This window comes from Hylobates moloch, unplaced genomic scaffold (genome assembly GCF_009828535.3).
Source record: "Hylobates moloch isolate HMO894 unplaced genomic scaffold, HMol_V3 SCAFFOLD_5, whole genome shotgun sequence".
NCBI classification, from domain to species: Eukaryota; Metazoa; Chordata; class Mammalia; order Primates; family Hylobatidae; genus Hylobates; species Hylobates moloch.
The window spans coordinates 132,189,140-132,208,202 of NW_026652280.1; the positions used below are offsets into that span (position 1 = coordinate 132,189,140).

The 19,063-nt window shown below is 36.3% G+C and overlaps 1 protein-coding gene across 2 annotated transcripts in view; it reads right to left on the reverse strand.

The window, feature by feature from the left end:
• Nucleotides 1-383: 383 nt before the first annotated feature.
• Nucleotides 384-19,063, reverse strand: part of ABCD3 (ATP binding cassette subfamily D member 3) — a 99,523-nt gene continuing 80,843 nt past the window's right edge. For both annotated transcript variants that reach the window (XM_032155313.2, XM_058439560.1), the window contains 7 exons: nt 15,250-15,327; nt 15,079-15,144; nt 14,894-14,983; nt 14,312-14,431; nt 6,835-6,939; nt 3,844-3,900; nt 384-1,995 (listed from right to left, as the gene is read on the reverse strand). In XM_032155313.2, the coding sequence (XP_032011204.1) occupies nt 1,918-1,995; nt 3,844-3,900; nt 6,835-6,939; nt 14,312-14,431; nt 14,894-14,983; nt 15,079-15,144; nt 15,250-15,327 (594 nt within the window). In that variant the 3' untranslated portion in view covers nt 384-1,917. The remainder of the gene's footprint in view (nt 1,996-3,843; nt 3,901-6,834; nt 6,940-14,311; nt 14,432-14,893; nt 14,984-15,078; nt 15,145-15,249; nt 15,328-19,063) is intronic.

The following is a 19,063-nucleotide window of genomic DNA, read 5'->3' on the forward strand; positions in this document are numbered from 1 at the left end:
TGTTAATATGATTCTCCAGAGGGATCTTCCTCTGTGCCTCAAATGGTGAGGCACTATAATATTTGTTACATAAAAAAGAAAAGAATTAAGAAAAAAGCCCAAATTGTTGTTGTTGTTTTGATGGCAAGAATCATAACAAAAGCAATTATAAGGCAGCTAGGAGAATACTTTTATGAGTAGGTTTAAGGTAACCCAGAAATCTGAAAATCGGAAACTTTCCCATGCCTTAAAATCTTTTCCAAGACGAATAGTATCTTTTAAGGTCTCCTGGCTGTTTGGTAGCATTTGTCAGGTACACAGATTTTACTGAACTTTTCTAAAAGAGAAATTCATTCAATTAAAAACCATACTTGGCAAAACTTTAAAAAAGAGAGACACGGTGCTAAAAGCATTTTCTGAATTTATTTTTGTGTTCTCAAGTCAAGACTAAACTATGTATGTTTTCAAGTCAAGGCTGAATTATAAATGAACTTCTCAGTATTTAGATACCAGAATAAAAAGAACAAGCAAAGGTTGTATAGGATAGCTGAGTTTTTTTTTTTTAATCTGAACAGAAAATAAGTAAGTATACAAGTTCGCTAAACAGAAGTGGTAAAAATTGAATGTTATGTATTATGGAATTCAGTACATCAGTTTACTTCGGTAGCCAGTGATTGTTATAGTTAATTCTGCAAAAAAACAAAACCAGTTATGCAGAAACAAGAGTATAAAATGCCCCTTTCTGAAGCTCAGTTTGAGAAACTGATTTCATATCTAGCTTATTGATTATACTCAGTTTCAATTCTCCCTGTGCAAATAATACATAAAGTCATTAATGATGGTTTAATGAACTGAAACCATCTTCTCTTAGGATCGTTCGACATAATAACCCAAATATAAAAAAGTTATTCCAGATTCACAGAGATAAAACAGTGCCTCGGAAACATAATTCACCCATGTATATGTAATAATTTTAGAACATACTTTTTAAACATAAAATCACAGTCAAAGACAGTGATAGCATTGCATACTCAGTGCATTATTTCATGTAGTGCTTTCCTATGGCTCATCTGGAGTTTAATACCAAATAACCACCACACTTCTAATGAATGGGCTTCTAACACACACAAATTTGTCTAATTCTCTAAAAAATCTAAAACTCTCATAAGACCTTGAGCCTGGCATGTTAAGGACTTTGTGTTTTAATATCCCAAACATTGGGAAGATTAGGTGTGATACATGGTAACCCCTCCTTGTAAGCAAGACTGCACATATACTTTAAACAACTCAATACTGCAGACTGAGAGAGGTACATTTATCATTTAGTTAAGGAAAATCAAAACGGCTTTTCCTGGAGTCAAATGCACTCCAAGACACACACAAGGAATGAGTATTACTGTGGCAGCTAAAGAAATCTGCCACTGTATAATAAATGCTGTTATGCAATGATGTTATACATTTAAATAATACATTATGATTTGTTTCCAACTACCATAGGGCACAGGAAAATGAAACTGAAGACTATCTTGCTAGAACAGGACAAATGATGACCCAGTTTTAAATAGGGTTCTTCATTGAAGGAAAAGATAGAGCCATAAAAGTCCAATTAGCTGACTTCAAATGGTTTACATCCCAGGATGAATCAGGTTACAGTGATTGAAGCCCAATTTAATTTAGGCAGGTTTTTAACCACAAGAATAAGGACATTCTTAGTACATATTATTAATTAAACCAACATATACACAATTAGCATATCCTATATAATATTAAATGTTTTAACAACTTGTTCTCCATTATTCTATATCTAGTTAATTTGTTGCTTTTTTTTTTTTTTTTAAAAAAAAAAACCAAGCTCAACTTTATTTTACAATGTACTTTGCCTTTCTAAGTGTATTCTGTAATTATTTCACTGTAGCAGGTATAGTTCTCCAGATTTCTCTAAGAGCCAAACTCAACTGTATCTTCTGTTATCTGTTTGAATTCATAGTTGCCTCTGCCATCCATATGCAGGTAGTACTATGGGAAAGAAGGGGGAAAAAAAGTCAGTAACTAAGAGTGAATATAGTACTGTCCTTTATGAAAAGTAAAATACAGACTTCCTCATTATTTTAAGGGAGCTAAATCTATAAGCATCCCACAAATTAGAATGCTTCCGTAACTCCATGACCAAGGATCTCAGCTACCAGTAGGTTAAACTGTGCTAAATGCAAGACTGTTCCATAGGTCAGTCAGTATTGTTTCCTATAGCCTGATTTCCTAATCAGCTTGAAATCTCCATCTTAAGGTTTTTTATTTGTTTTTAATTTAGTAGAGGGGAAAAAGAGCTATAAAAACTGGCTATATATCCTAACCTCTGAAGACACAATAGCAGTTACAAAGCCTTCTGTTTTTATTTAATGGCTTATTTTCAGAAAGCTTTCTGAGTTTCCATTTTCTGTATTACTATTTCTTAGCTATCCTGGCCCCTCACATTCTAGTTGTGTTCCCCTCCTTCACATGATCACTGGCCTGATGATTATTTTGCTACTTGTCTATACCTCCAAAAGAAGAGGAAGGGTGAAACCCAAATGCTCTCAATTCCTCTCAATGTTCTATGGCTATAATACTTATGAACTTCCAAGAAAACACAAAGGCTTGGCTATATTTTAAATGGCTTTGATTTCTAGTTATTCAATTTCCTATTCAGTTCATGAAAAATTGATGTCATAATATGCCATAAAATAATAAAAGCTATCTTTAAAAGTCACACAGTTATATAGAATTTCACTGAATTTTATTAAGTACTTTCATATAGGCTACCTGTCTAATTTCATGGTAATCTAAGAGATAGGCAGGTAAGGCTCAATAACTTCATTATACAAAGGAAGCAACTGAGGCTAGAAACGGTGGTGCCTGAACCCAGGCTCTCTGACTTCAAATCCTATGCTCTTCATTTTATCACTTGCAGACTATCATCTATATCCTAAAGTTCTTGAAGGTAAAAACTGTAATTAATTTGCATCCCTCGTGACACTTAGCTCAGTATCTGGCAAAAAAAAAATGTCCTTAATCAGGTATGTATTTTGTGGAACAAGATACCTTTACCATTATTCCAATTTTTCTCAAACCCTTGCTTTTACCTAAAATTTCTGTATCATTTGGGAAGGAAAAAAAGGAAAAAGGAAGGAAAGAAGAGAAGAAAGGAAAGAGGGAAGGGGGAAAGACAGAAAGACGAAAAGAAAGGAAGGAAGAAAGCAGGGAGGGAGGAGGAAAGAAAATAAAGAGAATTAAACTGGGTTTACTTCCAGATTTTGAGCATTTCACATTAAGAGTTGAAAAGAACTGCCATAGTGAGAATGGCACTACTTGAAGCACCAGAATAAGTAATACACGTGCACCAATGTAAGCCTCACTTGAATTTCTTTGTAAATTATAATGACACCTAATGAATCCCACTTACTACAGTACATTGATAAACATAGCTGACATTATTCAATCTTCCCCCTTGTAGTCCTGACCTCTATTAAAAATGCCCCTAAATTTTTTGCCATCTAATTCTTCTTAAGACTTTTTCTCTTCTGTCACTGCTGGATAAGAAAAGTTTACTTCACCATATTTGTGATACGACTATGCAAAATTTAGTCAGTTACTATTAACAGATAAGAGTCACTTATAAAACTAGAGAAAAACTGTTACACCATTGCTTTCAAAACTGACAACTATAATATTTAAGAAAATCCTATTTTATAAAACAAAACCACCTTTTCTCCTTAAGACATATGTTTAAGGGAATACAAACCATAAAATCTAAAACCATATTAACCTGAATTCATATTTTAAAGAAAATAAAATTTCACTGTACCATTCAATGAAAGAAATACAAACCTCATGATGTTTCCAAAGAGATTTCCTGTGAGATACAGTGAAGAGAGTGATGCCAACCTAATACAAAGAAAATGATTTAGGTTTAATCAATAACAGAGTCACAAATTAAACTAGTCCATGTACTTTAAGCTGTTAAGAGGACTGTCTTCAGTGACTAAAGTTAAAAAGCAATGTCAATGAGAAAAAATTTACAACTGGATGCAAAATGTTTATAGAATGGAAAGTACTGGCCATCAACCACATAATAAAAACTACCAGGTACTGGCATTAAGTGTATTACTTTGTTTTGTGCAAAAAACATATCTCCTATCATGTCTCCTATTTTATTGTGAAAAATATATGAGAGGAATATGAGAAGGATAAAAATAGCCAAAGGTCAAAATCAGGAAAAATTAAATCAGTATAGCACTGTTGACAGTCAACTTGCTTCTCAAATACAGGGTCATAATCGCCTACCGTAAACTATTGTTTTGGAATGTGTCCTGGAATTCAGATTTTGAAAATGTATTATTTAACAGCCCCAGAGAGTTCTGAGGCAGAATTTTATAATTAAACACATAAATGTTTCTGTAGTGACACATATGGACACTGATATTCAGTGAGACAGAGTTTAAATATATTTTGTTAGCTTAGGCGAAGTTTTACCCAGTGAGCTTGCTATAAAATTATGAAAAATGTTTTAAATTTAAGCACTTTCTGGATTTCAGATTGTGAATACGTATTTATAGATCTGTACTTCAGATTTTCAAAAAAAAAAAAAAAAGACTAATAGATAATAGCTGTAGTTGCTCTAGATCAGTGGTTCTCAACCAAGGTGGGGAGGTCGGCGATATTTGTCCCTCAGGGGGACATTTGGTAATGACTGGAGGCATTTTTATTTTCACAACTGAAAGCACTACTGGCATCTAATGGGTAGAGGCCAGGGATGCTTTCTAAACATCCTCCAGTGCACAGCAACCCTCAGCCCTGCCCAACTAGGATTTACCAGTCAGAAGGTCAATAGTGCCAAGACCGAGAAACCCCACTCTGGGTCACTGTTCCTCCAAGTGGATCACTCAAGGCTGGCAAATGCATGCTTAGGGCATCTGGGAAATTTCCACCGTGGTTTCTTAATTTTATTTTCATTTTGATAATTTTTAAAAGATCATTATAAGTATATTCTGGATCATTTTTACCATGAGATTGAAGTTCCTAAGTTTGTATTTACACCTCTGATTGCCAAAGTGATATAACATAAAACTTCTAATGTGTAATAAGTTTGGCTGCACTGTAAAAAGGTTCTTAAATTGGTTAGGAATTGCATAATAAAATAAGCATATTATCAGTATTAATAAAACATATATTTCAACCATACCACACTTTCCTGATTTTTCAGAGCTCATTTAAGATATTATTTCTGTTCACGATTCTACAATAATTGGATTAGACATCTACTTAATGCACACATTCTTTACATGAGGATATAAAAAATATATGAAGTATATAAGTCAAAATAAAAAGCAAAATGCAAAATAATGAAATTTGAAGCTCAGATTCTATCTTTCCTTAATTAAATCCCAAACCACTGGTTTAGTTTCATCTAAACAGTATCCTAGGTCTCTTTAATGTTGCAAATTTGAAATTATATTTAAGTTTTGTCTGTATTTAATGTATTTAATGTGTAAGTTTATATTAGTTTTGAAGCTGTAAAAGAGCTCTAGGCTTAAGGAATTCACACCTCATTTCATGTTTATACATGTTTAAGTGCTATCACAGTAATTTAAATTATCAATGAGGCCCCATATGAATTTTCCTTTAAATGGAACTGATGTTTTATAGAATTTATACAGTCTTAAGTGGGGACTTCAAGCCTATACCTAGAGCATAAGAGTAAATCATGTGGTCAAAATTACCAGCGAAGAGCTGCTATGTCATTGAATCAACTGCAGACTACATGGTTTTACGTATATGAGAATACCATAAACATCTCTAATACCTATAAATTTGAAAACCAACATGAACAAATGTATAATTATATATTACCAAGGCAAATTCAAGAATAGAAAATAAATCATTAACAAGATAAAATCAGTAGTTAAAATCTTTCTACAAAGAATAGCAAATTCTTTTATCATCACATCGTGCTTCTCAAACTTTGATGTGCATTTGAATCATCTTAGAATTTTGTTAAAATGCAGATTCTGATTTAGCAGGGCTTGAAATTCTGCATTTCTAACAAACCCCTAGGTGACACTGCTGCTGCTGATCATGACCACACTTTGAATAGTAGGAATTCATACTATATATACTCAATATGACCTTTTTTATTTATTGAGAACTCCCAAAGAACACATGCAAAATGTTAAAAATCCTCATCTACCTCATTTACTTATATAGAAACTATATAACAGCTAGGATATACTACATTTGTTCCAAAATGTAACCACAGTATAGATGATGGTAACAATTTCTCAAAGAAAGAAAACTGATACTATTGAATAATTACTTAAAGAATGGAACCAATAAAGATAGCCTCAGACTTAGCTACTAAAAGCAGCTTTGGTAAAATATTGCTCAGGCTAGAAAATAAAACGGATAAATTAAAAATTGCCAAATAATTATTGTTGAGTTTTATTCATTAAAAAACTCTAATGTTTAGATAAAGTTAATGGATAAATTAAGAAAAGGTCAGTATATTAACTCTGAGTATAAGTAATGAGGTAAAGTGAAATAGATTTAAATGTTGTTTTATATCAGTGAGATATAAAAGATATCTCACTGATATAAAACAACATTTAAATCTATTTCCCATATATAAAGAGAATTATATACAGAACTGTATTTATAATTCTTTTTCTTTTATTCATGTTTTATATCTTTATTAAAACAAGAAATCTTTTGGTAGAAATTTTGTTACTTAGTGACCTGGAATCTTCTCTTTGGACAGATTTGGACACAGTTTACACTAGGAAGGAGGCCGTGGCTCCTCAAACTGAGCACCTGCACACTTACCTTTCGACAATGACTGTAAATGTAGCCTTCCACATCGACACTAACTGCACTTGTGCATTCATCCAAAATGGCAAACTGGGGTTTATGATAAAATAATCTTGCCATCTGAAGCATAAAAAAAAAATTTTGTGTAAAACACAGGCAGACCTAAAATTAGTAAGCCGAAACAAACTTACGTTAAATATGCATTTGCAGTCTTGTAAATCAAAGTATAAAAATTATTCTAATTCAAAAAATCTACTTCCCAGAAATAGAAACAACATAAAGATAACTGTTTTCACTGTCATCCTGAACAAAGGGAAAAATGTACTTCATGGGAAATATTAATTGCTCAGAGTAAAACACAAAGCTTAAGACTGATGAGAGAGGAAGTTTCAAACTAGTATTAAAGAAAGCTCACTAAACAAATAAGATTACAGAGTACATATTTTAACCAAATCTCAGAATTCAGACTAGATGACTCCGATGCAAAAAGGTCTCTATTTTAAATATTTTGTTGCTTAAGTAATGGTACCAATTAATATTCTCACCAATAATTTTTATTGTACTTGTTTTATATCCCCATTGTCAGTTCTGGTTGTGCTCATTTTTTTAAGCCTTTGCTAATTTTATAAACGAAAATTAACATCAAAATTAGAGCATACATTTCTTTGACTATCAGGAATGATGAACATTTTCCCACATTTATGTTCCCATGTATTTTCTGGGATTGTTTATTCTGACCTTTTGTCTAACAGATATTCCAATTTTTGTCATCTGCCCCCTGACAAGATCTCCATGTTTAAGACCAATGGGGCATTCTTCTATCCTTAATTTATCTTCTCTGCAACATTCTCCTTAGAAGACCACTCCATCCTTCTTGAGAAAGTGATAGGGAAACCATGCACCTAAGTTTCCTCCTACTTCTGAGGATTCTTTCTCAGTTTCTTTTCTAGCACTTTCTCCTTCACTCGACCATTAAATACAGGAGCTCCTTAGGGCTAATTTCTAGGTCTCTTCCTCTTTTTCCTGTATTCTCCCAGTGATCTCATCCAATCTTCTGATTTAAAATACTATTTACATTTTATAAACTTGCAATATGCATCTCTCACTCATACTTCTCAAATTTCCAGATATATAAAAATTTCGGCCAGGCACAGTGGCTCACGCCTATAATCCCAGCACTTTGTGAGGCTGTCGCAGGAGCCATTGCTAGAGATCAGGAGTTTGAAACCAGCCCAGGCAACACAGGGAAACCACATCTCTACTTAAAAAAAAAAAAAAAAAAAAAAATTAGCCAAGCATGGTCGTGTTCACCTGTGGTTCCAACTACTCAGGAGGCTAAGACAGGAGGACTTGAGCCCAGTAGGTCAAGGCTGTAGTGAGCTATGATCAGGCCACTGCACTCCAGCCTGGCTGAAACAGCAAGACGCTATCTCAAAAAACAAACATTTTAAATTTAAAACATTTAAAAAATTAAAAATAAAAATTCCTCTTTGAGTTTCTACTTGGGTATCTCACAGGACTCTCAAACGTTAAAAGTCTAAAACTCAAATGTAATTTCTAGATTTTCCCTCTAAAATCCATTCCCTTCCCTAATCTTGAATACTTCAGCAAATGAAACTATCGAACAGTTGTTCCAGCTAGAAAGCCAGGAGTCCTCCCTGGTCTGGTCCTTCCCTTTTCCTCTTCCCTTTCACTCTCCCACAGCTATTTTTAAAATGAACTAAAAAGTCCATTCAAGTAAGAAATGTGAAGTTTCAAGTTCACTCACTTTTCCTCATCTCCACAAACATGCCCTTAGCCCAGAGCACACCCATCTCCTGTCTGGATAGACTACAAGTAGCCTCCTACCATTTCTGCTGCTCCTCTCTAGTCCACTCTCCATGTAACCAGAGAACATCTTTCACACACGTCAATCAGGGAACTTCACTCTCTGGCTTAAAACCCTTCAACAACTTCCCATTCCACTTAAAATTCAAACTCCTTACCACGGTCTATAAGACCTGCACAATCTTATTTCTACTCACGCTCTAACCTCAACATTCTAGCCAACAACGCCTCCTCTCAACTGCTAGGAACAAGATGCCTTACGCCTTAGAGGCTTAAACACATGTCATTCTTTTATGTCTCAAATGCCTTATTCTGTTCCTTAGAGCTTTCAAATTTCTGCTTATAATGTCATCTTCTCAGGCAAACCTACCCTCATCCCTAGCCACAATCCAAGTGGGTCCTTTCTGTAACACCTCTGAAGCACTTCATATATAATCCCAGCACTTTGTGGGGCTGAGGAGGGCAGATCACTTGAGGCTAGGAGTTCGAGACTAGCCTGGCCAACATGGTGAAACCTCGTATCTACTAAAAATACAAAAATTAGCCAGTCATGGTGGCGCACACCTGTAGTCCCAGCTACCTGGGAGGCTGAGGAACAAGAATCTCTTGTACCTGGCCAGCAGCGGCGGCTCACGCCTGTAATCCTAGCACTTTGGGAGGCCGAGGTGGGTGGATCACAAGGTTAGGAGTTCAAGACAAGCCTGCCCAACATAGTGAAACCCTGTCTCTACTAAAAATACAAAAATTAGCTGGGCATGGTGCTGCGTGCCTGTAGTCCCAGCTACTCGGGAGGCTAAGGCAGGAAAATCACTTGAACCCAGGAGGTGGAGGTTATAGTAAGCCGAGATCGTGCCACTGCACTCCAGCTTGGGCAACAGAGTGAGACTTCATCTCAAAAAAAAAAAAAAGAATCCCCTGTACCTGAGAGGCGAAGGTTGCAGTGAGCCAAGATTGCACCACTGCACTCCAGCCTACGTGAAACAGTGAGACTCTGTCCCCAAAAAACAAAACAAAAAAATTTCAGAAAAGCAGAGACTGTTTTAATCACTACCATGTACTTGACACTTATATATGGGTAGCATTCAACTATCTAATAAATGAATGACTAAAACAGCTTTCCACCTGTTTGCATGAGGTGAGGAAGGGGAGGCAGCAAGTATAGACTATGAAGAAGTTCAATTGTGCAGAAAATGAAAGGTACAGATCACAGAGAAGCTTTGGCTAAGGCAGAGTTTGCTTTTTAGATCAAAGAGACCTGAAAAATGTCTTTCCACAAGAGAAGGACTAGAAGAGGTTAAATGTAGGTGGGGGCTGTGGGAGGGGACATAACTGAAGGAAAACGATGTGATAAAGTCAGAAGACAGAGGCTCCATAAACATAGATGGAGGTATGTGCCTTTCTCAAGAAGGATGACATATCCTCCACAGACAGTGGAAGTAGGGAGGTCAGGACAGAGCAGCACACAGTTAATTCAGAGGAATGGTTATCTGAGGGCATTCCACCAATGCCTCTCCTCTCTGCTCCCAAAGGACTCTCTGCATACCTTCATCACCACACTTACTACATGACATGGACATTTTCTCATCATGTGTCTCTCTCTCTCCCACTATGCAGTCAGCTACTTAATGCCACAATACAAGAAAGTTGTAAAGCAGGAGTGTCCAATTTTTTGGTTTCCCTGGGCCACACTGGAGGAAGAAGAATTGTCTTGGGCCACACATAAAATACACTAACACTAACGATATCTGATGAGCTTAAAAAAAAAAATCACACACACAAAAAATTTCGTAAGATTTTAAGAGAGTTTATGAATTTGTGTTAGGTTGCATTCAAAGCTGTCCTGGGCTGCATGTGTCCGTGAGCCGCAGGTTGGACAAGCTTGTTGTAAAGTGAATAAGCATATGCACACTGCAGCCATACTGCTTGCCTAAGCTTGACAAAACCCCCACCACCAGCTTTAACATTTACTAGCTGTCTTTGCTTGGCCAGATACTGAACTGCACGAAAGTTCAATTTCCTCTGTAGAATGGGGCATTCCGGCCAGGCGCGTCGGCTCACACATGAAATCTCAGCACATTGGGAGGTCGAGGCAAGTGGATCCGCTGAGGTCAGGAGCTCGAGACCAGCCCGGCCAACATGGTGAAACCCTATCTCTACTAAAAAAAATACAAAAATTAGCCAGGCGTGGTGGTGCATGCCTGTAACCCCAACTACTTGGGAGGCTGAGGCAAGAGAATCTCTTGAACCTAGGAGGCAGAGAAAAAACACAAAAATTAGCCACGCATGGTGGTGCATGCCTGTAATCCCAGCTACTTGGCAGGCTGAGGCAGGAAAATCTCTTGAACCTGGGAGGCAGAGATTACGGTGAGCTGAGATTGTGCCACTGCACTCTGGCCTGGGCGACAGAATGAGACTCTGTCTCAAAAAAACAAAAAGGCAGGGGGGCATTCCCAGTTCTTACCTCACAGGACTGTTGTGAGCATGAAATGAGATCACCTGTGTAAGGTGCCTGACATACTGTCTGTCATCTATTCAGCACTCAATAAAAATTAGCTGTCATTTAACTGAAATAATAGCCTATCTTTCTTTGAGAAGTAGAAGGCAAGTTATTCTGTCAAGTGCGGTGGGTTAAGTAATGGGGTAGAAAACCCAAAATTGGTAGTTTTAAAATGATTGTCATGAAAAATGAGAGAAGGATAAAAATAAGTAAAATGATTGCTAAGCCATGCTGTGAGCCCATCTGATGTTTTTTAGCTGTGCTCAGAAGAGTGGTTAGAGAAGTGCCAAGGCAAATAACTGCCAAGACAAATAATTGGGTTGGGATTTAGGTAATAGGATGACACAAAAAGTGGGAAAGGAAGTTAAGGGGAAGGGATGAACTGTTCATTCCTTAAGAAATATATCTTATCTCCTATGGGCCACACCCTGGATTATGAAGTCTGTACTGGACAGGAAAGGAGGCAGAGACAGAAAAGGACTGATCAGTTGTAAGAAAACGGAAGGAATAATATACTAGAGATCTCAGGGAATTTGAGAAAGGGGCATAGTTGCTAATTTAAGGTAAAAAAAAAAGATTTACAAAAATGGATTAAAAAAACACTAAAAATTTTATAACAGTGATATCTCTGGTAAAGGGGTTTGGCCCAATTTATACTTAAATAAATATTCCACTTTTCCATCATATATAGTTTTTCATAACTCAAAATAAGAAAAGTTATTACTAAATAGGAAGAGCAAGAAAAATGGAGTAGAAAAGATAACTTTTGGTCAGAAACACAAGATATCCCAAATTGTGACATTAGCTGGAGCAACCCTGGCTGACTCACTGTTCTAAGTGGCTAGGCCTTTTAGGTCTGTTCTTCCTAAAAATTATAATACCTACTTTCCCTCCAACTTTCTACTTTGGTAATTTTCAATCCTACCAAAAAACTGAAAGGACAGTAAAATGAATACATATATACAATCTTTACCTAACTTCATCAATGTTAGTATTTGTAGTGTTAGCCTTCTCCTTTCCGCCCTCTGAAACAAAACAACAGGCTCTCTTTTACACATCACATTCAATTCTCTAGACAATGGCTTACACAGAACACACCCTGCCAATGGCTTGGCCATGCTCCAATTATATATGCAGTGGTGTCACAGGTGAGCTTTCCCCATTTCCCAAATGCCTCTATTATGGATCATGTTTTTTTTTTTTTTTCCTTTTGAGACAGAGTCTTGCTCTGTTGCCCTGGCTAGAGTGCAGTGGCATGATCTTGGCTCACTGCAACCTATGCCTGCCAGGTTGAAGTGATTCTCCTGCCTCAGCCCCCCACTGCTCTGGGAACGCCTTTGAATTCCTAATCTTCAAATAAAAATTATCCCCTCTATATTTTTATACCACACACACACTGTTCCTTCATTTAAGTACATTCACTATTCATTCTCTGAGTTTCCATCGTGTCCATTTCTGAACCATATCCTTCCATTTTCTCTGAAGACATAGTACAGAAATTTAAAGTTATTTTGCAGCTCTTTATTTGCAGTTATTTCTATAGTCATCTTCTAAATTGACTCTAGAAATGCCTGATCATTTCAGATTTTCACTCCTTCAGCCTAATTCCCATTTTGAATATAGCTATTATCTCTCTCATTTATGATTTACTCTTCACATTAGATTCATCTCACGTTATAGCACTAGCCAGGCAAGTCACACTATTAGGTTAATATTAACCTCATGTAGAGTGGGTATGATTTTGGGAAAAACAACCTGCACAATCAGGGACTTGGAGGTAACAAAAAGGTGGAATATAACCTGAATATAATGGGTCAGAAATTCTACCATAAGCCAATTTCTTTTGCTTTCTTTCCTTAGCTATAGTTTTCTCTAATCTCCATGAGGCTAATACTCTGCAGGGGGAGAGGAGAATCTCTTGCTTTGATCTATTCAAACTATGAAATATATAGTTAAAAAATGACTCTTTATGAAGTTGCCCCTCTTGATAAGGTACCCAAACTACCGTTCTTTTTAAATTTTTATTGATTTATTTATTTTTAGTGAGACAATCTCCCTCTATCACCCAGCCTGGAGTGCCACGGTGTGTGATCACAGCCCACTGCAGCCTCAAACTCCTGGGCTCAAGCAATCTTTCCACCTCCCAGTAGCCAGGACTACAGGCGTGTGCCACTACGCCCAGATAATTTTTAAATTTTTTTGTAGAGAAAGGGTCTTGCTATGTTGCCCAGGCTGGTCTCATTCTTACTATGTAGTGTTTAGTGCATATTTTTGGTTTGGGACAAGTTTAGTCATCATAACTATTAAAGTAGTTTCTTTCAAATGCTTGTTTATGTTAGGAAAACTTAAAAATTCTAAGTAACTTTAAGTACTAGATACTGAACCTTGAAACAAAAACATATATATAATAGTGAAGGAAAAGGGCAAGAAGAGAATAAAGATAAAATTTGAATGGATCGTTTCTAATGCCTTCAGCTATTTCAGAAAGAACAGCCTGAGTGATACAAAAGAGATGTATGTAGGGAAGAGACATGAGAAGAAATTTCATAACCCAGCCAGGATTACCTTATATCCCAGGACTAATGTGCTACAGAGTTTCTCTGAACTTTTAGAAAAATGGATTATTGGTATATAGTTGGATCTGCAGCTTTTCCTTTCATAGGTACTGGCAGGGTATTTATGAATTTTTCAGAATTCCAAATTTACATGCAAGTTAAAGATTTTCAAGCACTTTTATGATAATTTAAACTAATCCATACTGAAACAGCTGCTGAATAAAAAAATGTAAGATGAAACTTTGTGCCGGGCACAGTGGCTCACGCTTGTAATTCCAGCACTTTGGGAGGCCGAGGCAGGCAGATCACGAGGTCAGGAGATCAAGACCACGGTGAAACCCCGTCTCTACTAAAAAAATACAAAAAATTAGCCAGGTGTGGTAGCGGGCACCTGTAGTCCCAGCTACTCGGAGAGGCTGAGGCAAGAGAATGGTGTGAACCCGGGAGGCGGAGCTTGCAGTGAGCCAAGATCGTGCCACTGCACTCCAGCCTGGGCAACAGAGCGAGACTCCATCTCCAAAAAAAAAAAAAAAAAAAAGAAACTTTGTGTTCTGATTAATCAAAATGCTGGAACCAGTTGCATTCTTGTGCAATTTCTTCACAGTATACTTACCGCCATCCTTTGCTTTTCTCCACCACTGAGTACATCCATCCAATCCTGAACACTGTCCCAGCCTCCTTCACGTTCAAGGATATGACCCAACTGGACATTGTCTAAGTATTCCTTCAGTATCTTTCAGCAAAATGATTAAAGATGAAATTAAACTTAATATAAGCCAACATTCTTAATCGTGGTTTATTTTTTAAACTGGAATCACTGTAATTTTATTGTCTGTACCACTTAAAAGATACATTTCAGAAAAGAATGTGGCACAAGGTAGCCCTGAACCTTTCAGCTCCTATCTACACTAAACTTGACAAAATATGTCTAGTAGCTTAAAGAGAATAACACTGTTGTACATAATAAAAGGATGATGGCAATGAGAGAACGAACAATAGTGTAAAGGTTAAGATTAAACTCTTTTTAAGCCAAGGGATTATCATCTTACCTCAGCTCAGAAAATCACAATTTATGGCTTTGGAAAGCTTTATAGCTTAAGATAAACTACCTGGCATTTAAAATACTTAATTGATTAAAATAAACAATCTGAAATGGAGTATTTTCAGTGGATCTAGGATATAAACATTCCCTTACTAGGTCAGAAATTCCTTTCCTTTTCTGATCTTCTCGTCCATCTGGATATATCACTTGATCTCGAAGTGTTCCAAGGGTCATGTAAGGTCTCTGACAGTAGTATAGCAAAAGTCATTAGAAGCAACATGAAAAAATAAATAAACAAAAAGATCTTTAGATCAAAGATAACTCAAGCTAGGTCTTACCTGAGGAACATAAAATAATTTTCCTCTTTCGGGTTTAGTTAGACGTCCTCCAAAAAGAGGCCATAACTATTAAAAAGAGAGAGAAGGGAGAAGAACAATTGTAAAATTTACGAAGTGGTAGACAGTATGGCAAAATAAGACTGCAAAATGTTGAGGCCAACTTGTACTAACTTCGCCAAGAACACGGAAAAGTGAACTCTTTCCACAGCCATTTGGACCACAGATTAGAACATTAGCCCCAGATCGAACCTGAAAAAAAAAAAAAAATCAGTCTGTGAAGTAATTAAATCAAATTAACATATACTTAATCAACATTTCCTTAGACTCAAATATTAATAGCTCCTGGCTAATTATAAGCCTTCTATTTGTCTGCAAATGTAGCATTAGGTGGAGCAGTGAAGAGTTATTGTGAAGGGACCTTGTACTTTGTTTACTTCCAATATTTATCGTCACTTTTTTTTTTTCACTTAAAAAATTATTATTGCTGGGTACGGTGGCTCACATCTATAATCTCAGCATTTTGGGAGGCTAAGGCAGGAGGATCACTTGAAACTGGGAGTTTGAGACTAACCTGGGAAATAAAGCAAGACCCTCATCTCTACAAAAAATAAAAATAAAAAATTAGGCAGGTGTGGTGGTGCACACCTGTAGTCCCAGCTACTCGGGAGGCTGAGGTGGGAGGATTGCTTGAGTCCAGCAGTTTAAGGATGCAGTGAGCTATGATGTCACCTAGGCTGACAGAACAAGAGCCCATCTGTATACATATATGTATAAATAAATAAATTTACTGACTGATATCATCAACTTAAGATAAAGAGAGCTAAAGTTTAAAAAACTGAGAATTCTTGAAAACAATAAATACGTGTGTATACACATTGCTTTTATTATTTAACAATATATCACAGATATTCTTCCAGGTCAGTATATTCAGATTCCCCCATTCCTTTCCTTTAATGCCTCAAGCATCTTCCATAGTAAGGATATACTATAACTTATTTAAACACTCCCCTTTGGTTAAATATTTAGGTCATCTGCATTTTGTTTTGCTCCTCTAGATAATATTGCAATGAGTGTACAAGTCAGCAACTTATGCAATAGTAAGCAATGTTTCTGTAGATTCCATTCTTAGAATTTGTGTTTTATCAAAATATGTGTGCACTATAAATATACACAAGTGCCACTAAATTATTCTGCAACAACATAAAGATAAATGAGAAAATGTAAAGAGTGGTTAAGTTCTAGGCTTATGATCTTATAAGTATCTGATCAACTCTGTGAAGAATCAGAAAATCTTCGTTATAATTCTAGCTTACAACATTAAACACCAATACAACACAATAGGAAAGAAAATATCAGAGAGATATGAGTTACCGTAGCTGGTAACCTGCCTTTAACAAATTTGTTAAGCTGGTGAGCCTTCTGTTCCTATTATTTAATTCAATGAATATTTATTGAATGCTCTCTGTCAGGCTCTGTTCTAGGCAAGTAGGCCACATTAATGAATTAAAGAGACAAAAAACAAAAAACCTCTATCTACCCTTACTGGTTTACATTCTAGTGGTAAGAGACATACAATAAAGAATATACATAACATATAAGTTAAATAGTATATTAGAAAATAAGTACTTTGGAGGAAAAAATAGATAAAGGGAACTTGGGAGCAGGTGAGGAAAGCTGCATTTTTAAGGTAGTCAGAGTAGACTTTATTGAATATGACAACTGAGTAAAACTTTAAAAGAAGGGGTGAATTAGGATTTAACTAAAAGACTGTTCTAGCCCCCACCTTTACCACCCATAAAAAGCTGTTACAGCCTGGCCAACATGGTAAAACCCTATCTCTACTAAAAATACAAAAATTAGCTGGATGCAGTGGTGGGCACCTGTAATCCCAGCTACTCAGGAGGCTGAGGCATGAGAATTGCTTGAACCCAGGAGGCAGAGGTTGCAGTGAGCCAAGATCGCGCCACTGCACTCCAGCCTGGGCAACAGAGCAAGGCTCCGTCTCAAAAAAAAAAAAAAAAAAAAATTTGCTGGTACAAAGGCACTGAAGCAGGAATGTAGGTATCCTATTCAAAAAAACGAAAACAAAAACAGAAACAAGGCTGATTTTACTGAAGAATCAACAGGAAAGAAGAATAGTAGGAAATCAGATCAGAGAGGTATCAGGTAGGGGTAGGGTAGTGGTAGGCACTGAAAGAACTTTGGCTTTTACTGTGACAAAATGGAGAGCCATCAGCATTGTTCACAATAGCTAAAAGGTGGAAGCAAGGAAGCAACCCAAGAGGATGAATGGATAAACAAAATGTGACACACACACACACAATGAAATGGCATTCAACCTTTAAAATGAATGAAACTCTGACACATGCCACAATATAGATGAACCTTGAAAACATTATGCTAAATGAAATAAACCAGCCACAAAAGGACAAATGCTTTATGACTTCACTTATATGTGGTTCCTAGAGCAGTCAAATTTATAGAGACAGAAAGAATGAGAGGTTACCAGGGGTAAGGGAGAGGAAGGAAAGAGAGTTATTGTTTAATGAGTACAGAGGTTCTATTTGGGATGATGGAAAAGTTCTGGAAATAGATAGTGGTGGTGGCTGCATAACACTGTAAATGTACTTAATGCCACTAAATTATACACTTAGAAATGGTTAAAAAGCAAAATTTTATGTTTTTTTTTACATTTTAAAAACTTCTTAAAAAAGAATGAAGCAGCCTAACACATAGTTGATCTAAAAGAAAATGACAATTTACACACATAATTGTTAAAGAGCTGTTCAAACGAATAAACTTTTTTTCTGATAATTAATCATTTTGATAGACTTCTTTTTAAATAACACAATTTCCTTATCATATAAAATTGAATATACTGAATGTTCCTCATAAAGCAAGGTTATCATATAAAATAATCATACTCTACTGTAACAGCGATGCCCTTAGAAGGTCCTAAAGTTCAGTGAGCTGGTAATTAAATGGTTCCCTGCTACTACATTTTATTTGAGTAATGTTGGCCATATATAAATTCTCCCCTCCTAACTGCTCTTCATGGTTTACAATGGCATCAATATTCCTGCCTCCAATAATACCCTTCCACATTATTTGTTGCAATATGCCAGGAAACCCCAAAAACAGATTTGTAATGATGTATATAAGTAATAACCAGACTTACTGAAATCCGGAGTTATCCTTTTATGCTCTAAATCAAGCCTGGCTAACCTACTCAGCATTCACTTTTCTTTACTCCATGGCATTTGGCGGTGTTGAACAAAACTTCCAATTATGACGTCAGCCATGATAAGCCAGTGATAATTTTTCTGTATTAAAAATTTATTAAGTACATATTTTTGTGGGGTTAAATTAAGACTAAAAGCCAAGAGTAACATTTACTGAAAATTAAGTTCTTAACAGCATTGTATTATTGGGGCTCTCAGAATGATTTACTGGATCAACCAATGCTTTGAACCACCATATTTTTACCAATAAAAATATACCCCCCAAATAATACTCCTCGATAAATCCTACTTTCTATAAATTTATCATAACAAATAAAAAATTCTACACATAAATTTAAGTAAAAGAAAAATTATATAAAAGTATGGTGTTTATGAAGATTGATTAGTTTCTTTAAACACTAAGTATACCTTACTGAAAAGGTAAAATCTTAGTAAGTTACAAAGTACTTGTTTTTGGAGACAGGATCTCACTCTGTAGCCCAGACTGGAGTATAGTTGTGCGATCTCCACTCACTGCAACCTCTGCCTCACTGGCACAAGCGATCCTCCCACCTCAGCCGCCTGCGTAACCAGGACCAAAGGTGTGCACCACCACACCCAGCTAATTTTTTCGTAGTTTTCATAGAGACGGGGTTTTGCCATGTTTCCCAGGCTGGCCTCAAACTCCTGAGCTCAAGCAATCCACCCACCTCGGACAAAGTACTATTTTAATCCCCACATGGTAACCTGCAAGCTGTTACCTC